At 45.9% G+C, this 20,924-nt stretch overlaps 1 protein-coding gene across 1 annotated transcript in view; it reads left to right on the forward strand.

The window, feature by feature from the left end:
• The window catches only part of MAP3K3 (mitogen-activated protein kinase kinase kinase 3), a 31,513-nt gene extending 11,284 nt beyond the window's left edge, over nt 1-20,229 (forward strand). The window contains exons 5-17 of the mRNA XM_066566894.1: nt 73-172; nt 798-911; nt 2,135-2,255; nt 6,453-6,586; nt 7,376-7,437; nt 7,839-7,906; nt 8,138-8,230; nt 9,046-9,237; nt 11,171-11,319; nt 13,064-13,195; nt 13,842-13,971; nt 14,668-14,845; nt 17,313-20,229. Of these exons, the coding sequence (XP_066422991.1) occupies nt 73-172; nt 798-911; nt 2,135-2,255; nt 6,453-6,586; nt 7,376-7,437; nt 7,839-7,906; nt 8,138-8,230; nt 9,046-9,237; nt 11,171-11,319; nt 13,064-13,195; nt 13,842-13,971; nt 14,668-14,845; nt 17,313-17,541 (1,702 nt within the window). The 3' untranslated portion in view covers nt 17,542-20,229. The remainder of the gene's footprint in view (nt 1-72; nt 173-797; nt 912-2,134; nt 2,256-6,452; nt 6,587-7,375; nt 7,438-7,838; nt 7,907-8,137; nt 8,231-9,045; nt 9,238-11,170; nt 11,320-13,063; nt 13,196-13,841; nt 13,972-14,667; nt 14,846-17,312) is intronic.
• The last annotated feature ends 695 nt before the right edge of the window (nt 20,230-20,924 follow it).

The raw sequence follows: 20,924 nt of genomic DNA on the forward strand, positions 1-20,924 counted from the left end.
GTTCAGCCGTGTGATTTGATTGCATTACCAAGTGTATCTCTGCAGTGAGGCACTGGCTCTCTTTCCTCCCAGGATCATTCCGTTTGTCCGTCCCGTGCGCTACGAAGACGTGCAGCAGAAAGTGAAAACAGCCTTTGGGCAGCCCCTGGACCTCCACTACATGAACAACGAGGTACTGAGCTCTCAGTGCTCTCTGCACTGACGCCTCCTTTCCCCAGCACAAATTCTCTACTCGGAAATTTAATTTTTGGGTCTTTCTTTAATACAAACCATTGTTGAATCCCTGATCCGAAGGCAAACTGATAAAGCTGATCCTGATAAAGCACCTCACTGATGGGTGTGTTGTACAAACATCAGCATCTTGTTCCCTTGCTCTGGTGTTGCTTGGGACACTCTACATGAAACCCAATTTTCACTTGTTCATTAGTTCTGGATTCATAAGTGTGCTGAGACCATTTTCTCATCAGAGAGTCAGGGGCTGACAAGTCTCTGTTCTTTGCAAGCAGCAAATCCAGGTAGCAGTTCATACTTGTGTGGGTGGTGCTTTAGGGGAATTTGCATTAGAGTCAGCCATTTCTCTGACTTGGGAGGAAAACCTCATTAAAAAGGACAGTAAGACAGCATTGGAATGAAAATTTGTGGAATAGCTGAGCAATCAGAATCCTGTTTTACAGTCTGCTGTTTTTCTAATGTTTGTTTAAATACCCATTGTATTTAAACAACCCATTGTAGAAGTAGCCTTTTTTTTTTTTTTCTATCTTTTCTAATGATTTTCTTCCATGCTCTTTATCTTGCAGCTCTCTATTCCTTTGAAAAACCAAGATGACCTGGATAAAGCTGTGGATCTCTTGGACCGGAGCTCGAATGTGAAAAGCCTGAGGATACTGTTGCTGTCCCAGGACAGAAACCATGTGGGTAACAACTTCTGGGCCTGCAAAATCAAGGGTTTTACCCTTAAGACTCTAAAGCATGATGGCAGCATGAATTGAGTGTGACAGGGATTATAAAATCACTTTTCCCAGGCACAAATGCATGTGTTTATCCTCTGTGCATTGGCTCAGCTATAGGTGTCTTTTTGTGTTGGATTTTTTTCCCTGACTTCAGTTTGGGGGCTAAAACATTGCAGCTCTTTAAGCACGGTGACCTCTGCACCCTTTATCCAGCTCCCATGGACCTGCCCATGGTGGAGTTTGTGTGACTTAAATCAGACTCTTTCCTTACTCCCTTCAAGTGTATGCACTCATTAAATGTGCAACCATCCAGGAATTTAATATTGAATTAAAGTATTTGAGTTGTTGCACCTTCTTTGCCTGTCATGTTCAAATAATTTTTGGAAGTCAGAATTTATTTCCTTTAGGTGTCTTTGGTTATGTTCTTTTCAAATAAGATAAATTCTGTGACTCAAGAGGAGGGGAATATTACACCTTGTTGTAAAACTAGGTGTGTTGGGTCAGGGTTAAAATTGAAAGTGTCTGCAGGTATTGAGCCCCTGCTTTAACACAGAATCTCAGTGGCTTGGGGTGGTTTCATGTGTCTCACTCCTCTTCCTGCTTTGAACAAGATGAGGGCTCTGTGGAAAAATTACCTTTAATTAGATAATACCTATGTAAGTTCAGGGGAAGGATGAACGAATAACTTCATCTTGGCATCTCCTGACTGTTGGTGCTATTAAACTCTCCAGAATTTATTTTTACTTAGTCTGAGTTACAAATTTACTTTTTAAAGGCTGTGGGGAGTCAGATTGCTTCTGAAACAGTGCAAGATTCGGAATTTATCTCTGCTGGCCAAGGTGGCTGATGGAAATTGGAGGTGCCTCTGTGTTCTGGTCTCAGGGGGTGACAGGAGCCCCTCAGGTACCTGGCAGTGTCAGACACTGAGGCCTGCAAATGCTGCACTTGAGTTGAGCTGCCCTTGTTGTAGTTCTCTGACTCCTGTTTTACACCCTAATTGTAAACCTGGCTCTTTTGCTGTCTTTTTGTTTGTGTTTTCTGAATTAATAGGATTTCAGGCTCTAGAACTGTTGCTCAGCACTTTCTTGGTACTAAGCATAATATTTTTTTTAAACCATGGCCAGACTGCTTGAGCTCCTTCATCTCACTTTATTTCGTTCTGTTCTTTCCATTTTACCCAACAGACCAGTTCTTCACCCCACTCTGGACTGCCCAAGCAAGTCAGGATTAAAACTTCCCAATCTGTAGGGGATGTGAGCACACCCTACCAGCAGCCAGAACCCAGAAGCAGGCATCTGTCTGTCAGTGAGTATTTTTGCCACTTCTACATGTTTTTGTTTGTTGAAATGCAGCTTTTGGGCACTAGTGTTTATGGTACAGCATTTAGGAGAGCCATGAGAAATTGAAAGGTTATTCTGGGACAAGGCAGTTCATTTTCAAAAGCTCTTAATGTGTTTACAGTAGAATGTTTCAAAGTTTCTTGCTAAGTTGTGGAACAGCTGAGGAGCTGCTAAAGGGGATGTCCTAAAGCCAGAGCCATTGTGGTTAGAAATTTGGAAAGCTGATGTGAGTCTATTAAGCTTTGTATTTAGATTGGCAATTTCAGTTCATGTAACCTAGATTTGATTTTTTTTTTTTATGTTGGGCTTTGGAATCTCTCCTGACTCCTGTAATCAAGCATTTTGCTGGGAATTACTATTGCATATCCAGCTAGTGTCCTACATTCTGAGTTTCCTCAACTTTGACTTCTAGAGTTATCAGCACAAGACAAAATCAGAGGTGCACAAAAAAAATCAGAGTAATATGTACCTTTGTCTCATTTCTTTGGGTTTCTGTCAGCCCAGTGAACTCCTGTTTGGGGGAAAGGTTCATGTAAGGCTTCTGTAGTTTTTATGACTTCCATCTTTGGCAGATATGTCTGATTTCTCCCAAGTTCTGTGTTACAACCTACTCTTAACCATGCAGCACAATTCAAATCTGTTCTTGAACGATTCTCAAAGCTGTTAACCTCTATATGAAAAACTAAAACACCTAAAACACCTTCAAGGATTTATGGGCCAAAAAAACCCCCAGAAAAGTCTGTGGTTTAGGGTTTGACTCCTTGGTGTGAAGCTCAATGAGCAGTGAAGGTGCAGGAGGAAGGTGAGAGTGTGAAGGCCAGAGCTGAAATGCTGCTCTGCATTCTTCTGCTTCAGAAAGGAGAGAAGGTAAATTCTGCTGGAAACAGAGGCAGAGGATGACTCTGTTTGCTACAACAGCTATTTTGGGGCTTGTCACAGCTAATGCCTGAGGACAAGTGATGCAAGTCACACAGGGCAGTACCAGGAGCTGGGAATGTCAGAGTTGTTTTGTTTGCAAGTTCTTCACTGCAGCAAAGGAGTGCTTCAGTTTCGTCAACTCTGTGAACTTGAGGCAGAACTATTACATGATTTTAGATCAGTGTTTGCAGTGCAAAGCATCAAATAATAAATCAGCTTAAACCACAGCAGTCTCCATACGGGGGGGTCCAAGCCAGAGTTGGATCCACACTGCTCTGAGCAGGGGTGGCTGGGAGAGGGAGCCCAGAGGGAAGGATTTGTGAGCTGGAGCAGTAGCTCTCAGTGTGGGACTTGTCTGACAAACCTGCTTGTATCCTGTGGAGAGTTTGCTGATCCCCTTCTGTACAATTTGCTTTTATGAAGCAGCAAGCAAACAAAGTACTGAAAGCTTGTGAAGTACGTGACTGAAATGGGGACAAAAAGACTTCTACTGTCCTTCCTAGACTGAAGTTAATTGCATAAAAAGAGCAACATTCCTTGGTCCTGAGAAGTGGTACCCATGCATGTCTGAACACCACGTTTCTTCTATAACAGACAAATTGAATGCCAAATTTATTTCATTTATAAAATATTTTTTTCTTTACTAACGTTCTGGGGTATCCAGGTAATGGTGCCAAAGCCAACAGACTGTAGCAAGTGTCTGTCATGGGTGAGCTGTGCAGTGATAAGGGGCAGTTACACACTCTTTCCTCCAATCCCAGCTTATGGATGCTTTCTGAACAGCTTATCATTCATCAGTCAAGAAACCTTTGCTTTTATTTTCTGAACGTGTCAGAGTACCAGGCTGTTACATTATGAGAGGTCCAGAAAAGTTCCAGTTGTGTCAGAGGTCTGCTGGTAATTTGGCAATAGCTTGGTCTTGCATCAATTTCTTCTTCCTTCTCTTTTCCTGTCTTTGGTTTGGAAGAGGAACGTGCCCTGTTTGCTGGTGTTAATAGAGATTCTCCAACTCACACCATGTCATGCAATTGGAGTCCATAGCATTGTCCAGCTAAAGCTTTTTGCAAGCAGGAGAGGGACCTGTGTGGTTCCTGAGCTCCAAACAGCCCCAGCCTCTTGTCACCAGCTCAGAGCTTTGGAAGTAACGATAACTTTTATTTAAAAGTAAAAAAAAAAAAAAAAAAAGTTACTAAGCATTCTGGCAGGGCTTGTGTTTTTTCCACTCACTTCCTTTGATACACATGGATTTAGTGCCGACTTCCTTTTCCTGCCCAGGGATGGGGCCTTTCCACAGCAGCAGCTGGGCCGGTGCCAGCGGCCGGGCTCGCTCTGGCTGTGGCATCTGTCGGAAGGAGTGAAAGTGCTCCAGGGCTGGGGCAGCCCACAGCACTGCCAGGCTTATCCCACCCCTCCAGAGGGCTCCAGAGGGCTCGTCAGCCCTGGGAGCTGCCTGGGACATCAGGTGCTCGCTCTGAGCAGCACATTGTGGGCTTGACAATGTTGGCTTCGTGATCTTGGAGGCCTTCTCCAACCCTATGATCCTATGATTTTATGAATCCCTTTTTCTTCACCCCCTTTGTGCTCTAAGCCATGCCAGCATTGTTCATTTTCCTTCTGCAGCCCCCTGAAAGGTGTGTGCTCTGCTTTTCAGTCTGCTTCTCCCAGGTCTTCGCCTTCGCTCTTTATTACAACTTCTATAGAAAATATTTTCCTTGGGAGAATATTCGCTGATCTTTACCCATCTTTCCTAGCACCTGAGTACACACAGTTAATTAAAGACAGTGTTGTAAGGAGCACAGCTTGAGAGCTGATCTCCACCTGCTGCCTCTGGCTTCATGTGTGACCTCGAGCAGATTGGCCTGGACCACAGCAGTTCCTGGAGCTCACAGTGGGAATTGGTGGCAGCTGCAGGTGGATAGGTCACTGCAAAAAGGGATTTTTTTTCTTCCTGTATCTAGTTTCATCTTCTTTGAGATATGCAAGGAAAAACTAAACCCTAAGAGTGAAGTTTCTCTCAGTAGGTAGCACAAGAGAAACTCTTTAGGTAGTGCCACTAACAGATGATTGAACTGGAATTATGCTCAGAAGGTTGAGCAGAAGAGGTTAGAAATAACTTTGTCAGGAGCTTGAGCAGTAATCACTTGGCATCTAAGACATCAGTACAGGTGCACATCAGACAGTTTGGTTTCCCTGGTCCAGTGTCTGTCCAGACTGTAGGGTTCACTCTGCAGTTACTCTGGGGGATTATTGTATTTGCATTGCTCCCAGTTGAAGGAAGGAATGATGAATCTGACTCCATGTTCTCAGAAGGCTAATTTATTATTTTATGATACTGTATTATATTAAAGAATACTAAACTAAACTATATGAAAGAATACAGAAAGGATACTTACAGAAGGCTAAAAAGATAATAATGAAAACTCGTGACTCTTTCCAGAGTCCTGACACAGCTTGGCACTGATTGGCCAATGAGTCAAAACAATTCACAGAAACCCAATGAAACAGTCACCTGTTGGTTATCCAAAACAATCTCCAAACACATTCCAGACAAGCAAAACACAGGAGGAGCAAATGAGATAATGATTGTTTTCCTTTTTCTTGGAGGCTTCTCAGCTTCCCAGGAGAAAAATCCTGGGCGAAGGGATTTTTCAGAAAATGTGAATGTGACAGGGGATAGAGGTGTGGTGTGGTGGGGATGGTGCACATCAGACAGTTTGGTTTCCCTGGTCCCGTGTCTGTCCAGGCTGTAGGGTCCTCTGGGGAGGTGTAGAGGTTTGGTGTGCTCTGGTGGGGCTGGTGCACATCACACAGGTTGGTTTCCCTGGTTCCATGTCTGTCCAGGCTGTAGGGTTCCCTCTGGGGGGGTGTAGAGGTTTGGTGTGCTCTGGTGGGGCTGGTGCACATCAGACAGGTTGGTTTCCCTGGTTCCATGTCTGTCCAGGCTGTGGGGTTCCCTCTGGGGGGGGTGTAGAGGTTTGGTGTGCTCTGGTGGGGCTGGTGCACATCACACAGGTTGGTTTCCCTGGTTCCATGTCTGTCCGGACTGTAGGGTTCCCTCTGGGGGGGTGTAGAGGTTTGGTGTGCTCTGGTGGGGCTGGTGCACATCGGTTTGGTTTCCCTGGTCCCGTGTCTGTCCAGACTCTGGGGTTCCCTCTGCAGTCCCTGTGGGGGGATGGAGCTGTGCTGTGGTGGGCTGGCTGCTGCAGCAGTGTCCCAGCAGCAGTGTGAGCTGTCCCTGTCACAGGCTCCCAGAGCACGGGCCGCAGCTCTCCCCCGCCCGGCTACGTCCCCGAGCGGCAGCAGCGCATCGCCCGCCAGGGCTCCTACACCAGCATCCACAGCGAGGGCGAGTTCATCCCCGAGACCAGCGAGCAGTGCGTGAGTACCCACCTGCCAAGGGGCTCTGCTGGCACCTGGGCCCTCCTTTCCTCTCCCAAACAGTCACTGGCTCTGGTTGCACCAACACCTTTAAGTGGTGAGGCGCGCGTTGTCCAGAAAGTTGTGGCTGCCCCATCCCTGGCCCCATCCCTGATTTAGTGGAAGGTGTCCCTGCCCATGGTAGGAGGTGGAATTGGATGACCCTTAAAATCCTTTCCAACTCAAACCATTCTGGGTTTATGAAGTGCTGCTTTGTGCATTTAAACAGCTTCAGATTGTAGCTGTGTAAGTTCAAAGCCTTTGTTGGGCTGCCAGAAGCAGTTCCCTGTTCTGGGCATTGCCCCTCCAGCTCTGACTGAGCAGTTTTGGTGGTGTCACACATGTGACAAGGTTTCCTATTACCAGGTTTGTGTGACCCTCTTGCTTTTGAAACTCTGCTCTCCATTCAGAAAAGTGGGAAGTGAGGCCAAAGGGCGACTTGCAGGTGGAGGCAGCAGCACCAGCAGAGACTGTTCCTGGAGCCAGTTGGGATCAAAACTCAGCACAAGGCTGCTAAAGCTTGCATTTTCCACAGCAAAGTCCTTCAACAACTAAAGCACTGCCTCAAATTTTATATGAACCTAATTTCTGTGGGAGATAAAGGAAAATTATACATTTAAATAGGCTTAGACTCCCTTCTTCAGCTGCACATCCTGCAGGCAAACAGTCATGGGCTCTGCTCCTCTGTCACAGCCTCTCCTGGGCCCTGGACTGCACTCATGTTGCTGTGTGGTTTCTTCTGTGTTGCAGATGCTGGACCCTCTAAGCAGTGCTGAAAACTCGGTGTCAGGAAGCTGCCAGTCCTTGGACAGGTGAGCAGCCAGGTACAAATGTACAAACTGGTGAGAACGTGGGTGCTCAGGTGGAAATGCCAGTTGTACCTACAGAAAATCCTCTTTTCTATCTCATACATTTTCTTGGAGGGAAACAAGAGCTTTAACAAGAGCATTAAAGAGCATTAACTATGTCTTAAGGCTGTGTTATTTTCTGGCACAACCACAGACCAGCAAACTGGTGCTTCAGTAGCTTTAGGTTATAAATACAAAGTTCTGAAGCGAGCAGCCTGTGTGGAGCCGCCCCTCTTAGAACACCTGGCTGCAGGGTATTTAAATCTCTTTTAGACAAGGCTCTACTTGTTCATTTAGAAAATAAAACAACAAAATAAATACCCCAAACAATAGCAAAACTTACTCTTGCCTTCTTTCTCTATTAGCCCTTCTTTTCGGAAGTCACGGATGTCAAGGGCACAGAGCTTTCCTGACAATAGGCAGGAGTTCTCAGGTATGTCTTTGCTACAAAGGTTATTTGACCCAGACACTTTGTGCTCTTGGCTGGCCGCCCTCCTTGCTTGCTGGGATTGTATAAATAGAAGAAGTGAGGACACGATGATGGAAAAGCTATGAAGTTATTTATTGCCCCTTCCTAAAAACCTGCTGTTACAGGAAAATTCTGTTATTAGAAGTTACGGTTTTTTTGAAGGAGCCTCACTTTTGTCTTTGCTTCTCCTGGCAGACCGTGAGAATCAGATCTACGACAAAGCAGGCAAAGGTGGCACCTACCCTCGGCGCTACAACGTCTCCATGCAGCACAAGGACTACAGCGACGGTGAGTTGGTCCCACACCTCCCATTCCAGGCTGGGGAAAAAAGGTGAGGCAATGGCAACCTCTACACAAGGGTAACTCCTATTTGGAGAGCCTGGAAGTGCCCTGGTGCTTGCAGTTAGTGTTGAGATTCATGCTGCATGATGCCACATTTTCGTGGAGACAAATGGTTGTTGTTTGTAATTCTTTGTTTACTTTGTAATTCTTTGTCCTTTCTGGTGTTATCCAGGCTGAGTAGGGAATTGTGGATGTAATTGTTAGGCTTGGCCCTATATAAGTACTTTCCTACCACAGAGATTCATTATACTTTGCTAATTTGCATTGCAGACTTGCTTCTGGGTCTTTTAAATATAGCAGGGACTTAAAGAGTTGTATCTCTGCTCAATCAGATGGCTTTATGCAAAATAATCTCTCAGAATTTCATGAGGTGCAAGTTGGCCTAATCTTTATTTATGGTTTTTATTTGCAAGTCCAGGCATGTTATCTAGAAAGTCATTTTGTATGTAGTTGTTAAGAGTTCATGCTCAGAGCCTGTAAACCAGATTTTTCCTTTGGAAGGTAAGTTTAGATCTTACAACACTGAGGGCATTACAAAGTGTTCTCTGCCTTCTGCTTTGGGAACGATCCAGGGCTGTACTGAACTCAGGCAGCACCAGCCCTGAGCTGTTATATTTTTGCATCTCGTCTGTTTGGCAGCAGATTCTGCTCCATGGGAACAGAGCAGAACTTGGGATTTCTCTCCCTTCTCCCCGCTGCTCAGCCCCCAGCCATTACCTCCCGCTTGCAAGCATTCACTTAAAGCCGCTCCTTCTCCCCAGGCCGGAGGACGTTTCCCCGGATCCGACGTCACCAAGGGAATCTCTTCACCCTGGTGCCCTCCAGCCGCTCGCTGAGCACCAACGGGGAGAACCTGGGCCTGGCCCTGCAGTACCTGGAGCCGCGGGGCCGCCTGCGCAGCGCCGACAGCGAGAACGCGCTGGGAGTGCAGGAGAGGAACATTGCCACCAAGTGTAGGCTGGGCTCCTGGGCACAGGGAGGGCTCCAGGGGACTCCAGGCCCGGTGCAGTGCCACAGCCTGGCTGTGACAATCCATTCCGACCACCTCGTGCGTAGCCGTGATGTTTTCTGAAAAATCCTTTCCTTAGGATCCTTATCCTTAGGAGAAAAAAATCCTTTTTTTCTCCTGAGAAGCTGAGAGGCCTCAGGAACAGAATGCAGACAGTGATTATCTGCTGCTGTGGAATGCAACAGGTGGATCTGGGATTGGTCTCATGTGGTTGTTTCTAATTAATGGCCAATCACAGCCCAGCTGGCTCAGACTCTCTGTCCCAGACACAAGCCTTTGTTATGATTTTTTCTTTTTCTATTCTTAGCCAGCCTTCTGATGAAATCCTTTCTTCTATTCTTTTAGTATAGTTTTAATATAATATACATCATAAAATAATGAATCAAACCTTCTGAAAAATGGAGTGAGATCCTCATCTCTTCCCTCATCCTCAGACCCCTGTGAACACCTCACACTCGTGCCCTGGCTGTGCTTTGAGACTTGGTTGTCACACCCACAAGTGTTTTTCTTCTCAGATTTCTTCTGGCCTTTCCTTTAGAAAGCATTGCAAATTCAGCTAAGAAGTAAAAATCTGCTTGATCTAGATGATCTACAGGGTTCTTAAAACAGGCAGACAAGCTTGTTTATTTTCTTGCTATGTTAACATTTTCAGTCAGGCTTTTGGGTTACAGTTATTCTGTATTTCATTTGCTCCTTAGTAGAAGGATTTACTTCTATATTAATGGCATTCTTGAGCTGTTTTGTTGGACAGCTTTCTATTACAAAAATAAAAAATAAGTGGAACATAAGTCATTATTGAAGAACTTTGTATATCCCATACAGTAATTTAAGGATCAAAATGAAGAGTAAGGAACGCACTAAAATACTGCCTGCCAGTAAATCTGATTAAATTAGACATGTCAAAGCAAATCTCTCAGCTCTTCTGTATTTTCACACTGTTCAGATGGCTGGTTCTTGTCTTTGTTTTTAGAGTTTCTTTTTAGATCCAACATAATTGGATGCATTGAACTGCAGGAGTCTGGTAGTGTTGCTTTCAAAGTTGGAGCTAAAGCACTTGTCTTTGAGTAATATGCTTTGGGATTAAGCACAGTCTGAATAACTGGGCTCAGGTATTAATCTCTGGGTCAGGAGACTGCTGCTCATGAATGTGAGGGTTCCCAGTGCCCTGAGGATGGAACTTCCTGCTGGTTGGAGATGCTGCTTTACCTGGGTCCCATGGGTATTTTTATTAAGTCTAACTGTTCAGCAGGTGAAGATACCCACACTGTGCTAACACAGTCCCTACTTTATCCATGTCCAGTAGGTAATCATGACTTCTAATCTTTATGGTTAGAGAGAGCCTTGCAGTAAAATCCTTCCCACAGAGGTTAACCCCAAACTAGCTTGGCAAAGAAACTCAGAATAATGTCCTTCAAGTTGTCCCAGAAGCTTAAGTCATTCCCAGCTGGCTGGGATTGATTTAGCAAGGCTAATCCAGCTCTTCTTCATCTGATGCATGTGATAACTTCAGATCAAGGGCTGGAAGCTGCTCTTTAGTTGCTGCATCATCTCTTAAAGTAATGATGTTGTAGAATCCACCTGCTGGTAGAATGAAATTTCACCAAGCCCATTGAATAACTGGTCTGTAAAACACATTTGCAAAATGTTCTGTGGTGTCATTTGAATGGGACATCAGTCAGCAGATCCTTGAGAGTCTGGATGGTTGGGTTCTGTTCAGAGCTCTGCCACTGACTCCTTACTCTGGGAGAGCACCTCATGTTCACCCACCTACAGAATACCTGCTTCAGCCCCTGTATGGTGGAGATTGGTCCTCGAAAAGCCCACCTTTGTTTTTAAAGAGTGCAGTGGAAGGAGGAGTGACTGCTGTTCTCTTGTAGCTCCAAGTGCTCCCATGAACTGGCGCCGGGGGAAGCTGCTGGGCCAGGGCGCCTTCGGCCGCGTGTACCTGTGCTACGACGTGGACACGGGCAGGGAGCTGGCAGCCAAGCAGGTGCAGTTTGATCCAGAGAGCCCTGAAACAAGCAAGGTAATTCTCATCTCAGCTCCTCAAAGCCTCTAAGGTCCTGTACAATGTCTCTCTCTGTCTGTCCTTGAGAGCTGGCATCTTATTTGGTTGGTACTAAGGTTTCGAGTCATGTGGAGAAGAATAGGAGTCATTTAAAAATTACTTTTCTGTGTTATTAACTTCAGCTCGAAACTAAAATCCATTTTCTTGCTTCATTCTTGGCTCTCCTTTCTCAGCTTTTTGGGGTTTTGCCAGGTTGCTTGAGGAATACTAGACTACCTTGTGTTCCTGGTTAGACATGGATGTGAATGAAACTAAATCCAGCAAGAGTAGGGGTTTTTTTTTCTTTTTTGAACAAAAAAAAGCTGCTTGCACATGCAAAACCCACTTCTGGGTTTATGTGGTACATCCTGTATCAAGTGCATTAATTACCAATTTTCACTTTTGAATTCTCTGTGTCCTTAGAAGCAAATGGAGCTGTGGGGTGTAAAATAATCGAGAACAGTGATGTGACAACAGTGGAGATGGGACATGCACCTTGACATTAGGGGACAGCACTCAACTTCCTGCACAGGGGATGCAGCTGGAAGGGCTTTTGGGTTCTTTGCTAGTGTTTTAACAGTGTACCAGTTTCCCAATATTGAACAAATTCACTTTGAGCTAGAATAACTGATCCATGAAGATTTAATTATTCTGATCTTATATGGGATATTGGTGCCAAGATATGTCCTAAATTGGGAAGTTCTACTATGTCTGTGTTGTAAATCAGACAGTAACTCTGAGCCAAGGAGGAACAGGCTGAAATATATTTTGAAAGCACTGACACTCCAAACCTTATACCATTATTTGGTCTGATTAAGCAGCTTGCACTGGTTCCATGTGTGCCTACAACACCCAGGTTCTTGCTCTAAGGTTCTGCATCCTCTCCCAGAGTGAGAGAGCTGAACCTGATGCCTTCCCATGGCAGGGCTGGAAAGGTAAAAATGGGACTAATTTGGGGAGAAATCATTCCTTTTTCTGTAAATCCTCATGCTTCACAACCTTTGATGTTCCTCCTCTTCAATCCCTGGATTCAGCAAGAACCTGATACTTTTTCTGAGCAGCAAACATTTGTGATTCCATCTGAAATTGTTGGATAATGTCTTTGCACTGTGATACCCTGTTGTCTGTGGCAAGAGCAAAGCAAAGGATCAGTTTCATGTGCAGAGCTGCAGATTCTTTGAAGTAAATAGGAGAGGAAGCTGTTTGTAGGGCTTGATTCCAGTAAATCATCAGTGTGATCAGAACAGGACTGGGTGACAGAAACTTAGCAACCCTCAGCACCTGTTGTTTTGCTCTCCAGTGGGTTGAAGTTCCAGTTCTGTACCTGTATTCAGAGCTGCTTCATAATTACACTCCCTGCCCACAGCCTAGTGAGAGAAGGGAGGTTGTACCTGTGTTGTGGGTGGAGAATCCTTTCAGCCACCATGCAGATGACAGAATCAAGGCAAGAAACAAAGTTTTTCTGGTACTAAATCCGTGTATGATACAGCCTGTGTTTTATCAAAGCTTCCACACCAATACCTGCAGATAATGCAGTAAAAATGAACAGCAAGCCCTGGTAATGTTTGCCTTTTCCAAGAAGCAGATAAAGTGATGTCATGGATTACACTTCTCAGTGTGGTAGTGGTCTCATCCTGCCAGTGACATGACAAATTTATTATTCTTTATATTTATAATATATTTCCTGAGGCTGCAATCTTCTTTTCTCCTTCAACATCCATAGGAGGTGAGTGCTCTGGAGTGTGAAATTCAGCTGCTGAAGAACCTCCAGCATGACCGTATCGTGCAGTATTATGGCTGCTTAAGGGATCGAGCAGAGAAGACCTTGACCATCTTCATGGAGTACATGCCAGGGGTAAGAGCAGCACAGTCAGGGCTCAGAAGGGGAGGTGGCTGGGTTTCTCAGCTGGTTTATTAGTTGCTGTGATCCCCCTAACTATGTCATCTGCCTCAGACCCTCTTAGGGCTGTGCCTTCTCACGCTCATAATGCCATCACTTCATTTTATTTATGCCCAAATAACCTCTTTGGTTTTTTCCTTAAGTGTCTTCTACTTGAAATACATTCCCTGTGACAGTCATTAAAGCCAGTTCTTTTCTTCAGTCCAAATTTGTTCTACCAAAGTACCTCAAAGAACTTGGGCCAACATGTAAATCCTGGTAACTGAATTACCAAAATCATGGTACAGTGAGGCTAAAACTGACTCTCCAAAAAGCAAGGCTTCTGACCCAGATAAGTCTGCTGAACTGTTTTATTGCTTGTCATCACAACGAGTTGTACCAGTAGACAGAACCTCCTTAGGCTGTTTTTGCCATGAAGCCTTGCTGTTCTTAAAAAGGGCTTCTTAGGGCAAGATGCTCATAGAAAGCCTTTAGCAGAGGGCAGAGTTCATTGCAGGGCCAGCTGGTGTATAACACCCAGGCCTTTTGGGAGCTGAACGGACACTGCAGGGTCTGTGCTCTGTCACCTCTTGGCCAATTCTTTCCCTTTGCTTCGTGGCAGGGGTCAGTGAAGGACCAGCTGAAGGCGTACGGGGCCCTGACGGAGAACGTCACCCGCAAATACACGCGGCAGATCCTCGAGGGCGTCTCCTACCTGCACAGCAACATGATCGTGCACAGGGACATCAAGGGTGAGAGCAGGGGCAGGCCAAGAGAGCTTCCCCAGCACAAGAGCTCCAAGTTTGAGAGCAGAAGGGTTTCGTGTGGGCACGTCCCAGATAATGGTAACAATGGGGTTCTTGATTTCGTCGCAGTTTTGGAGGAAGAATTGGTTTTGGGGTCTAAACCTCAGTTTGTGTCCACATAAAAGCTAAGCTCCAAAGTTTGCTTTTTCCCTGGTGCTTCGTGTTCAGGACCAAGTGGAGATTGACTTGTTTATTGTAGGAGTTCAAAGGGGTTTAATTAGCTACATCTGTTACCCAGCTGACCAGAAAGCAATGCTTGCACTCACAAAGCAGCATCCCAATAAAATCCTTCTCTACACAGCTCTGTTCTCTCTCAGCCCTTGGCCTGGGGGCCCTGCTAGGCTGGTTGAGCTGTTTACAGGCACTGTAACAATGCTGGTGCTGACTCAGCTCTCATTTCCCTCCCCCCTTCACTTCCTTGTGTTTTTCCCTGAAGTTTTTCCCATTTACAGCCATTAGCAATTGGCTTGTCTACAACCTGAATTAAAGAAATGATGTTTAGCAGGTCACCTGAGGCTTAATGGGGAAAGAGCCATACCATGAGCACGGGTATTTGTGCTTGGATCTCGTTCTGTAGGCTGCAGATCCAACAGCTGGATCTCATGAAAACAGCTGTCTTGGTGTTTTTCTGCTTCTGTCCAGGTGCCAATATTCTCCGTGACTCTGCTGGGAACGTGAAGCTGGGGGACTTTGGGGCCAGCAAAAGGCTGCAGACAATCTGCATGTCGGGGACAGGCATCCGCTCCGTCACGGGCACCCCGTACTGGATGAGCCCGGAGGTGATCAGCGGCGAGGGCTACGGCAGGAAGGCAGACGTGTGGTGAGCCCCTCATTGCTGCCCACAGATCTCTGCACACACACACAGCAGCACCTTCTGCCATCTGAGCATCCAGGTTCACACCTTGTCTGGATGAAAAGTTGAAAGAAAATTGAAGCCGCTGGTTTGAATTCAAGACATAATCTTCTGCCAGCTGTGCTTCGCGGTGTTAACACCCAGCAACTCATTTCGTTTTTCAGGAGCAGTTTCCACTCATTCCTCACTCAAACTGATCGCTGGTTTTTTTTTGCTTTCTGGCTGGTGCAATGTTTTCATCCTTCTCATGCTCTCAGGCACTTGGTGGAATTCCTGGGGTGTCCTATGGAGGACCAGGAATTGGGATGAAGATCCTTGTGGGTCCCTTCCAACACAGGAGACTCTGTGATTCTATGATATCCCTTAGAAGAGCAGCTGAAGGTTGTCTAGGGAAAGCCCGTTCATTCAGATATAAAATGAGAGTTATGCTTAAAATGTACTGGAGATTAATAGAATTTTAGCCTTAAAGGAAAGATGCTCGAACCTGGAATAACAGAAAAGATCCAGGTCAGATCAGAGGTGATCTGCATGAATGGAAACTGTAGCTGTGCTATTATTGGCATAGCCAAGGAGCAGCCTCTCTCAAAAGAGCAAAATGGTCCTGTGCCAAAATGTTAATTTTGGGGGCCTTAAAAAGGTGAGATTATAAAACTTAAGTAAACAACAGGGACAAAAGGTCTGGTTGTGCCTCCACAGTAAAGCAGGACCTGTTTCCTGTACAAGCAGCAAGTGGAAACACAGCTGAAACTTGTGTTGTCTGCAAAGAGTTAAGTCCTGCAGACTCTCCCGTTTGGGATGCTTGGGGAGAGAGTGGAGCACGTGCCCTTCCCCCTGGGCTGGTGCAGTTGTGGATTTCCTCTTGGTGCTGACATTGGTCCATTCCCATCAAAGAGTTGCTGCCATTGGCCAGACTCCAGTTCCTACAATCCCAATCATTATTTTGGGGGGGTCAGAATTTTCCAGTGCAGCACTTGGTCCCAGGGTGGATGTGTATGGCCCAGAGGCTCAGAAACGTAACAAATCCATCCACCTGGCTCTGTGCCACTGCTGCAGGCCCCTCTCCAGTTTTCTTTTTCCTAAATAGCAGAATATGTGAGCTATTTGTTATTGCTGGAGTGACTTGACATGAAAAACATTCCTGCTGTTTGCTGAATATCTTAAAGAAACCGGATCTGCTTAAACGGTATAAATCAGTCTAAACAATAATATATCCCTGCTTGCTTTTGAGCAAACCCCCAGCACTTCAGCACACATGGTTTGCATTTTCTGTACTCTCTTCTAGTAAGCCTGAAATGGCTGGAAAACTGTAAAATTTTCACGTTGGATTTCAGACCTTGTCAAGAAATCAGTTCTTGCATATTCACTGCATTTAATTCCTTTCCTTCTTGTCTTGGCAGTTGATGCAAGTCTGCCTCTCAACATCCTTTTCCTTGCATTTCACCTCAAAAGAAGGTTTAGTTTTAAGGTAGAGGAGGCAGTTTTGCCTTTTTAATGTAAATACGTGATAAAACCACAGGATTGGATATTAAAAACTCACTAATGGCTTTTACTCGATCTGTGGCCTGGAGGAAGCAATTAATCTTTTGAATAAACCCCAACCAGTGCGGTGCTACAGCAGCCATCTTCCCTGGGAAGGTGTTGGAGTCACGTTGCCTCAGAAAGGTGGCTCAGCCATGTCCCCAGAATCCCATCCTTGCCCTGAAGTAGCCTGCAGAGCCCCATTAACTTTACAAGGAATTTTTCCTTAAGGTAATGATGCATCTGTCCCACAGGGATTTAACTTACTGCCTTCCCACTTGGGAACTGTTACGACTCCAATTATTTTTTGAGTGATGCTTGGTTTCTTGTGGAGATATTATTAGGTTATTTTTTTCCCAACGTGGGCATTTTGAGGCTGTGACTGAAGAGGGATTTTGCTGAAATGGCTTTGTGGGGTCAACAAGCTCTGATTCACTGAACCTTGAGTGTTAGAAAGTCTGTTAGACTGTTTGTTAAAAAGAACTGCTAAGTTCTACCTTGCAACTCAGCAAGTTGAGCCTCTGAGCAGGCTGGTCCAGTGGAAGGTCGTTGGAACAGGGGGTTGGAGCAGGATGGTCTTGAAGGTCCCTTCCAACCCAACCCTTGCTGTGACTCTGTGATTCTCCAAGTGCCTTTGAGGTACAACAGAAGCAGCAGCACCTGGAGGACCAGCAAGGTCAGATGGTGCCCTCAGGGACGTCCTGCTGGCACCGCTTGTCCCCTGATAACACAAATGTTCCCTGAGAGGAGGATTTGAGCAAAGGGGAGCAGGACATGTGGCACTTTCCTGGCACGGGAAGAGCAGCTGTTGGCAGCTCTCCCCCAGGAGCATTCCCAGAGCCGCTGGGGAGCTCTCCCTGAACTCTGGGCATCACTGAGAGAATTCTCATTTGGTTTTTCCCTGTCTGCTTTCCAGGAGCCTGGGCTGCACCGTGGTGGAGATGCTGACAGAGAAGCCCCCCTGGGCAGAGTACGAAGCCATGGCAGCGATCTTCAAAATCGCCACGCAGCCCACCAACCCCCAGCTCCCCTCGCACATATCAGAACATTGCCGGGACTTCCTAAAGCAGATCTTTGTGGAAGCCAGGCACAGACCCTCTGCTGAAGAGCTGCTCAGACACCAGTTTGCACAGCTCCAGTACTGAATTACCTCCCTTGGCTCGCAGCTCCTGCCGGGCTCTCCGTGCCCTGTCTCGTCCAGTTGCAACTGCCCCGTTGTGGTGCTGCATCTTCAAAATGCCAACTCAGCCAGGCCCGGTCCTTTGGGAAGTTCTGCCAAGGAACTGAGGGTCTGCTCTCGTGCCTGATTCCTTCGTGTGCTGGGCTGATGTTCGTGCTGCCGACAGCTGCCCAAGCAGAGCTGCGTTTTTGCCCCAGGTTTTGTTACCTGGCTGTGACCCTGCAGCTGGCTGCGTGTTTTCTGCAGGAAGGGGAATCTGACAAGTGTCGTCACTGGTTGAACATAGGAGAAATCTGAACCCATGTGGGAGCTGGAAGAGCTCCTCTCTGTCCAAAACAGAAACATGCACCAGCCTCCAGCTCTGCCTGGGGTAGCCCCTGGTTTTCCCCTCCTGGGGCTCCAGAGGCGTCTCCAGTACCTGAATCCAGCAAAAAGCCATGTGTCATGTCCACTATAGTATGGTATATTTTTCTTCTTGAGTATTCAGCATCTGAAGGTGTTCAGAAGATACTGATTCAAAAGTATGTGAATAGTGTTATTTTATATTGAACCCCTGGATTTGGGGCTGGGGGTGAGGGAGTTCTTTCCAGCTAAATGTGAGGATAATCAGAGAAGTTTCAGCAGAATGCAATGACTCCAGGGCCTGAGGGAAGGGCTCTCCCATTCATGTTGGAAAATCTGGAGCTAGGTTTGACCTGTCCCAGCATTTGGACAGTGCCACTTAGTTGGTGTCACACCAAACAAATCTGTGCTCCTGCTTCCTCTCTCTGGGGCTGCTGGGTCCAAACAAAACCCCTCTGGAAGAGAATTCCATGGAATTCAGCTTCCTCTTGCATCTGTCTCTGGCTGGTAACTTTTTACCATCCTTTTAACCAAAGATAATCCATCTGGTGCCCAGGAAATTACTTCAGAGTTTGAGCACATGGCCTAATGGAAAACTGAGGGTTTCTTGGGGAGAATTACCTGGACACTTGTATTGTGCACAGGGAGCTGGAATCAAGGTCAGCTTTGCTGTGCATTGTTTGAATTACAGGTGTGCAAGTGATCGTTTAAGAGTTCCATAAAAATGCTATGGCCTAACTTAAATAAGCTTTTGTAGGACTCAAGTCAAACAGGGAACCTCAGACAACATTTAAAATGGTAGCAAATATCTAAAAATTACCTGGAGATCCCCATGCAGCTACCAGCAAAGCATATCCAAGTGATTGTGCACTTGGAACACAGCACAGGTCAGAGGACTGAGGTCCTGATGGCCTCAAATCCTCAGTGCTGATTTGGGCACTAATAATCTTTATTTCACTCGTGAAAGACCAGCAGTTTTTAAGTGCTGGGGATTCATGGAGTGATTGTAAGTTATCTCTGAGAAATTAAGCTAAGAAAAGCAAATGTTAATTAACTAAAATATTGCTTTATAGGGCAACACTGAAGGTGTTCTGCTCTTGAATTGGAAACCATATTAAGGTTCCACACACCTCCACTCTTCTCCCCCATAAAAAATTGAAAATTGCTTCATAATGCAGTAAAAATAAGTTTTTAAGTGAATACTAATAGCAGGATAAGGGAAGTTTTAATGAAACCAAGCTCCTTCAACACATGAAAAATACTGTGTTGAATTAAAAGAGGAAAAAAAAGAACCCTAAAAGCCCCTACGAACCAAAAGTCCTGAAAAGCTTTAACAATATGAAATGTTTTTTCTGTGCCAAACCCGGAGCAAAGTGTAGCCAATAAAAACTGGTGTTGGTTTTCTCTCCAGGCTCCCTGCACTGCTCCAAGGATGCACTGTCCCACTTGTGGGCACTTAGGGGATCCCTTTTATGAAAGCCCTTGTTCCATAATTTATTTAATTCTAGTGAGAGCACTTCAACTGATCTTTTCCCAGCCAGGAACTTGACTCCAAGTTGTCCAGGCCCTTGGCCTGGCTTCTGGCCTGCACTTCACTGTTGCCATGAGGGGAGGTGAGGCTGTGACTCGGAGCTGGGGAGCTTTTCACCACTCTGCTGGGAGTGTGGGACCATCCCTGCAGTCTGCATGACAAAAGGAGGGGGGTCAGCACCAGCTCTTCAAGCCTTGCATCCTAAATATACCAAAGATTGGAGTCTTCATCCCCTGCCCATCACCTGCAGGAATCAGGAGCACCATGACGTCTGCATCCCTCTGTCCTTGGCTTGTCCTCACCAAATCCAGACCTTCTCCCTTGGTTTTTCCCTTGCTGTCCCACGTGCTGTGATCTGGGAGAGAACAGGGCGTGAGGAAAGGGCAGAACTTCTGTCGAAGCACCTCAATCCTCAGGAGCTGTCGTGGCTTTTACCTCACCCGCATCCCGGGAGGCGCTTCCAGAGCAGAGCAGAGCAGGAGCAGCCAGGACTGACGATGGCTCAGGGCTGTCCCCAGAGCTCAGAGCCCTTCCCTGGGCTGGCTGTGCCTCCTCTGTGCCAAACCCCTGCATCCCAGCCTGCCAGGGAGCAGCACCCCCTGTACAGTGACAGAGAACACGGGGCCAGCTCGGACTGGCGCGTTCGGCACAGGAACAAGCCAAAGCATTGCCTGTATGTTTGGAGATGCACTTTTATGAATGTAGTTTATATCGCTCTTTTTTAGCTCTTTTTACATCATGTAAACGGTGATGCCTCATTTTAATTTTTTTTTTTTTTTTTAATTTATATCGTAAAAGATCATATTTGGTGATTTTTATATATATCGACTGTTACGGGGTGGGGGGGAGGTGGGGAAATAAATTTGACGCCTTTATGAATTTAAAAAGGAAAAAAAGCAGCTGGTTTTGCAGAGAATTTGCTGATGGTTTATAATGAGTAGAGCCGAGCCAAAATGCCTCTTTGTTTCCTCACAGCCCTCTTGATAATGGAAAAGGAAGATCTGGATTCCTGAGTCCACTGCTCTGATTAAAAACTTGGGGCTGACATTGGGCTTTTAACAGCCCTGGCAGCAAAAGAGTTTCAAGTGGACAGAAATGTAATTATACCTCAGAATTGAATTAAATCTGGCCTCTTTATCCTGGCAGACTAGGAAAAAACTGGGAATAAACTCATTTGGGGAAGAGTGGAGGAGGAGTGCCAGGCTGACAATAAGCTATTGTGTCAGTTCCAAATGTCATGTTGGATTTCCTGCTGTTCCTTCCAGGGAAGGATATATAGGGAATATTGAGTATTGGGGTCCCTGATGGAAAGTGCTGCAGAAATGGAGAATATTCTGTTTGACAAAGAATTTCTTATCAGAGTCCCAGTGTCCTGAAATGGTTAAAACTAATCAGAAAAATGTCCAAGATTCCCATTGGAGAGGAACTTGGGGGAATGTGGCTGTCCCTGAGGCCGTGAGGAAACAAAGCAGTGA

This window comes from Molothrus aeneus, chromosome 28 (assembly GCF_037042795.1).
Source record: "Molothrus aeneus isolate 106 chromosome 28, BPBGC_Maene_1.0, whole genome shotgun sequence".
Taxonomy (NCBI): domain Eukaryota; kingdom Metazoa; phylum Chordata; class Aves; order Passeriformes; family Icteridae; genus Molothrus; species Molothrus aeneus.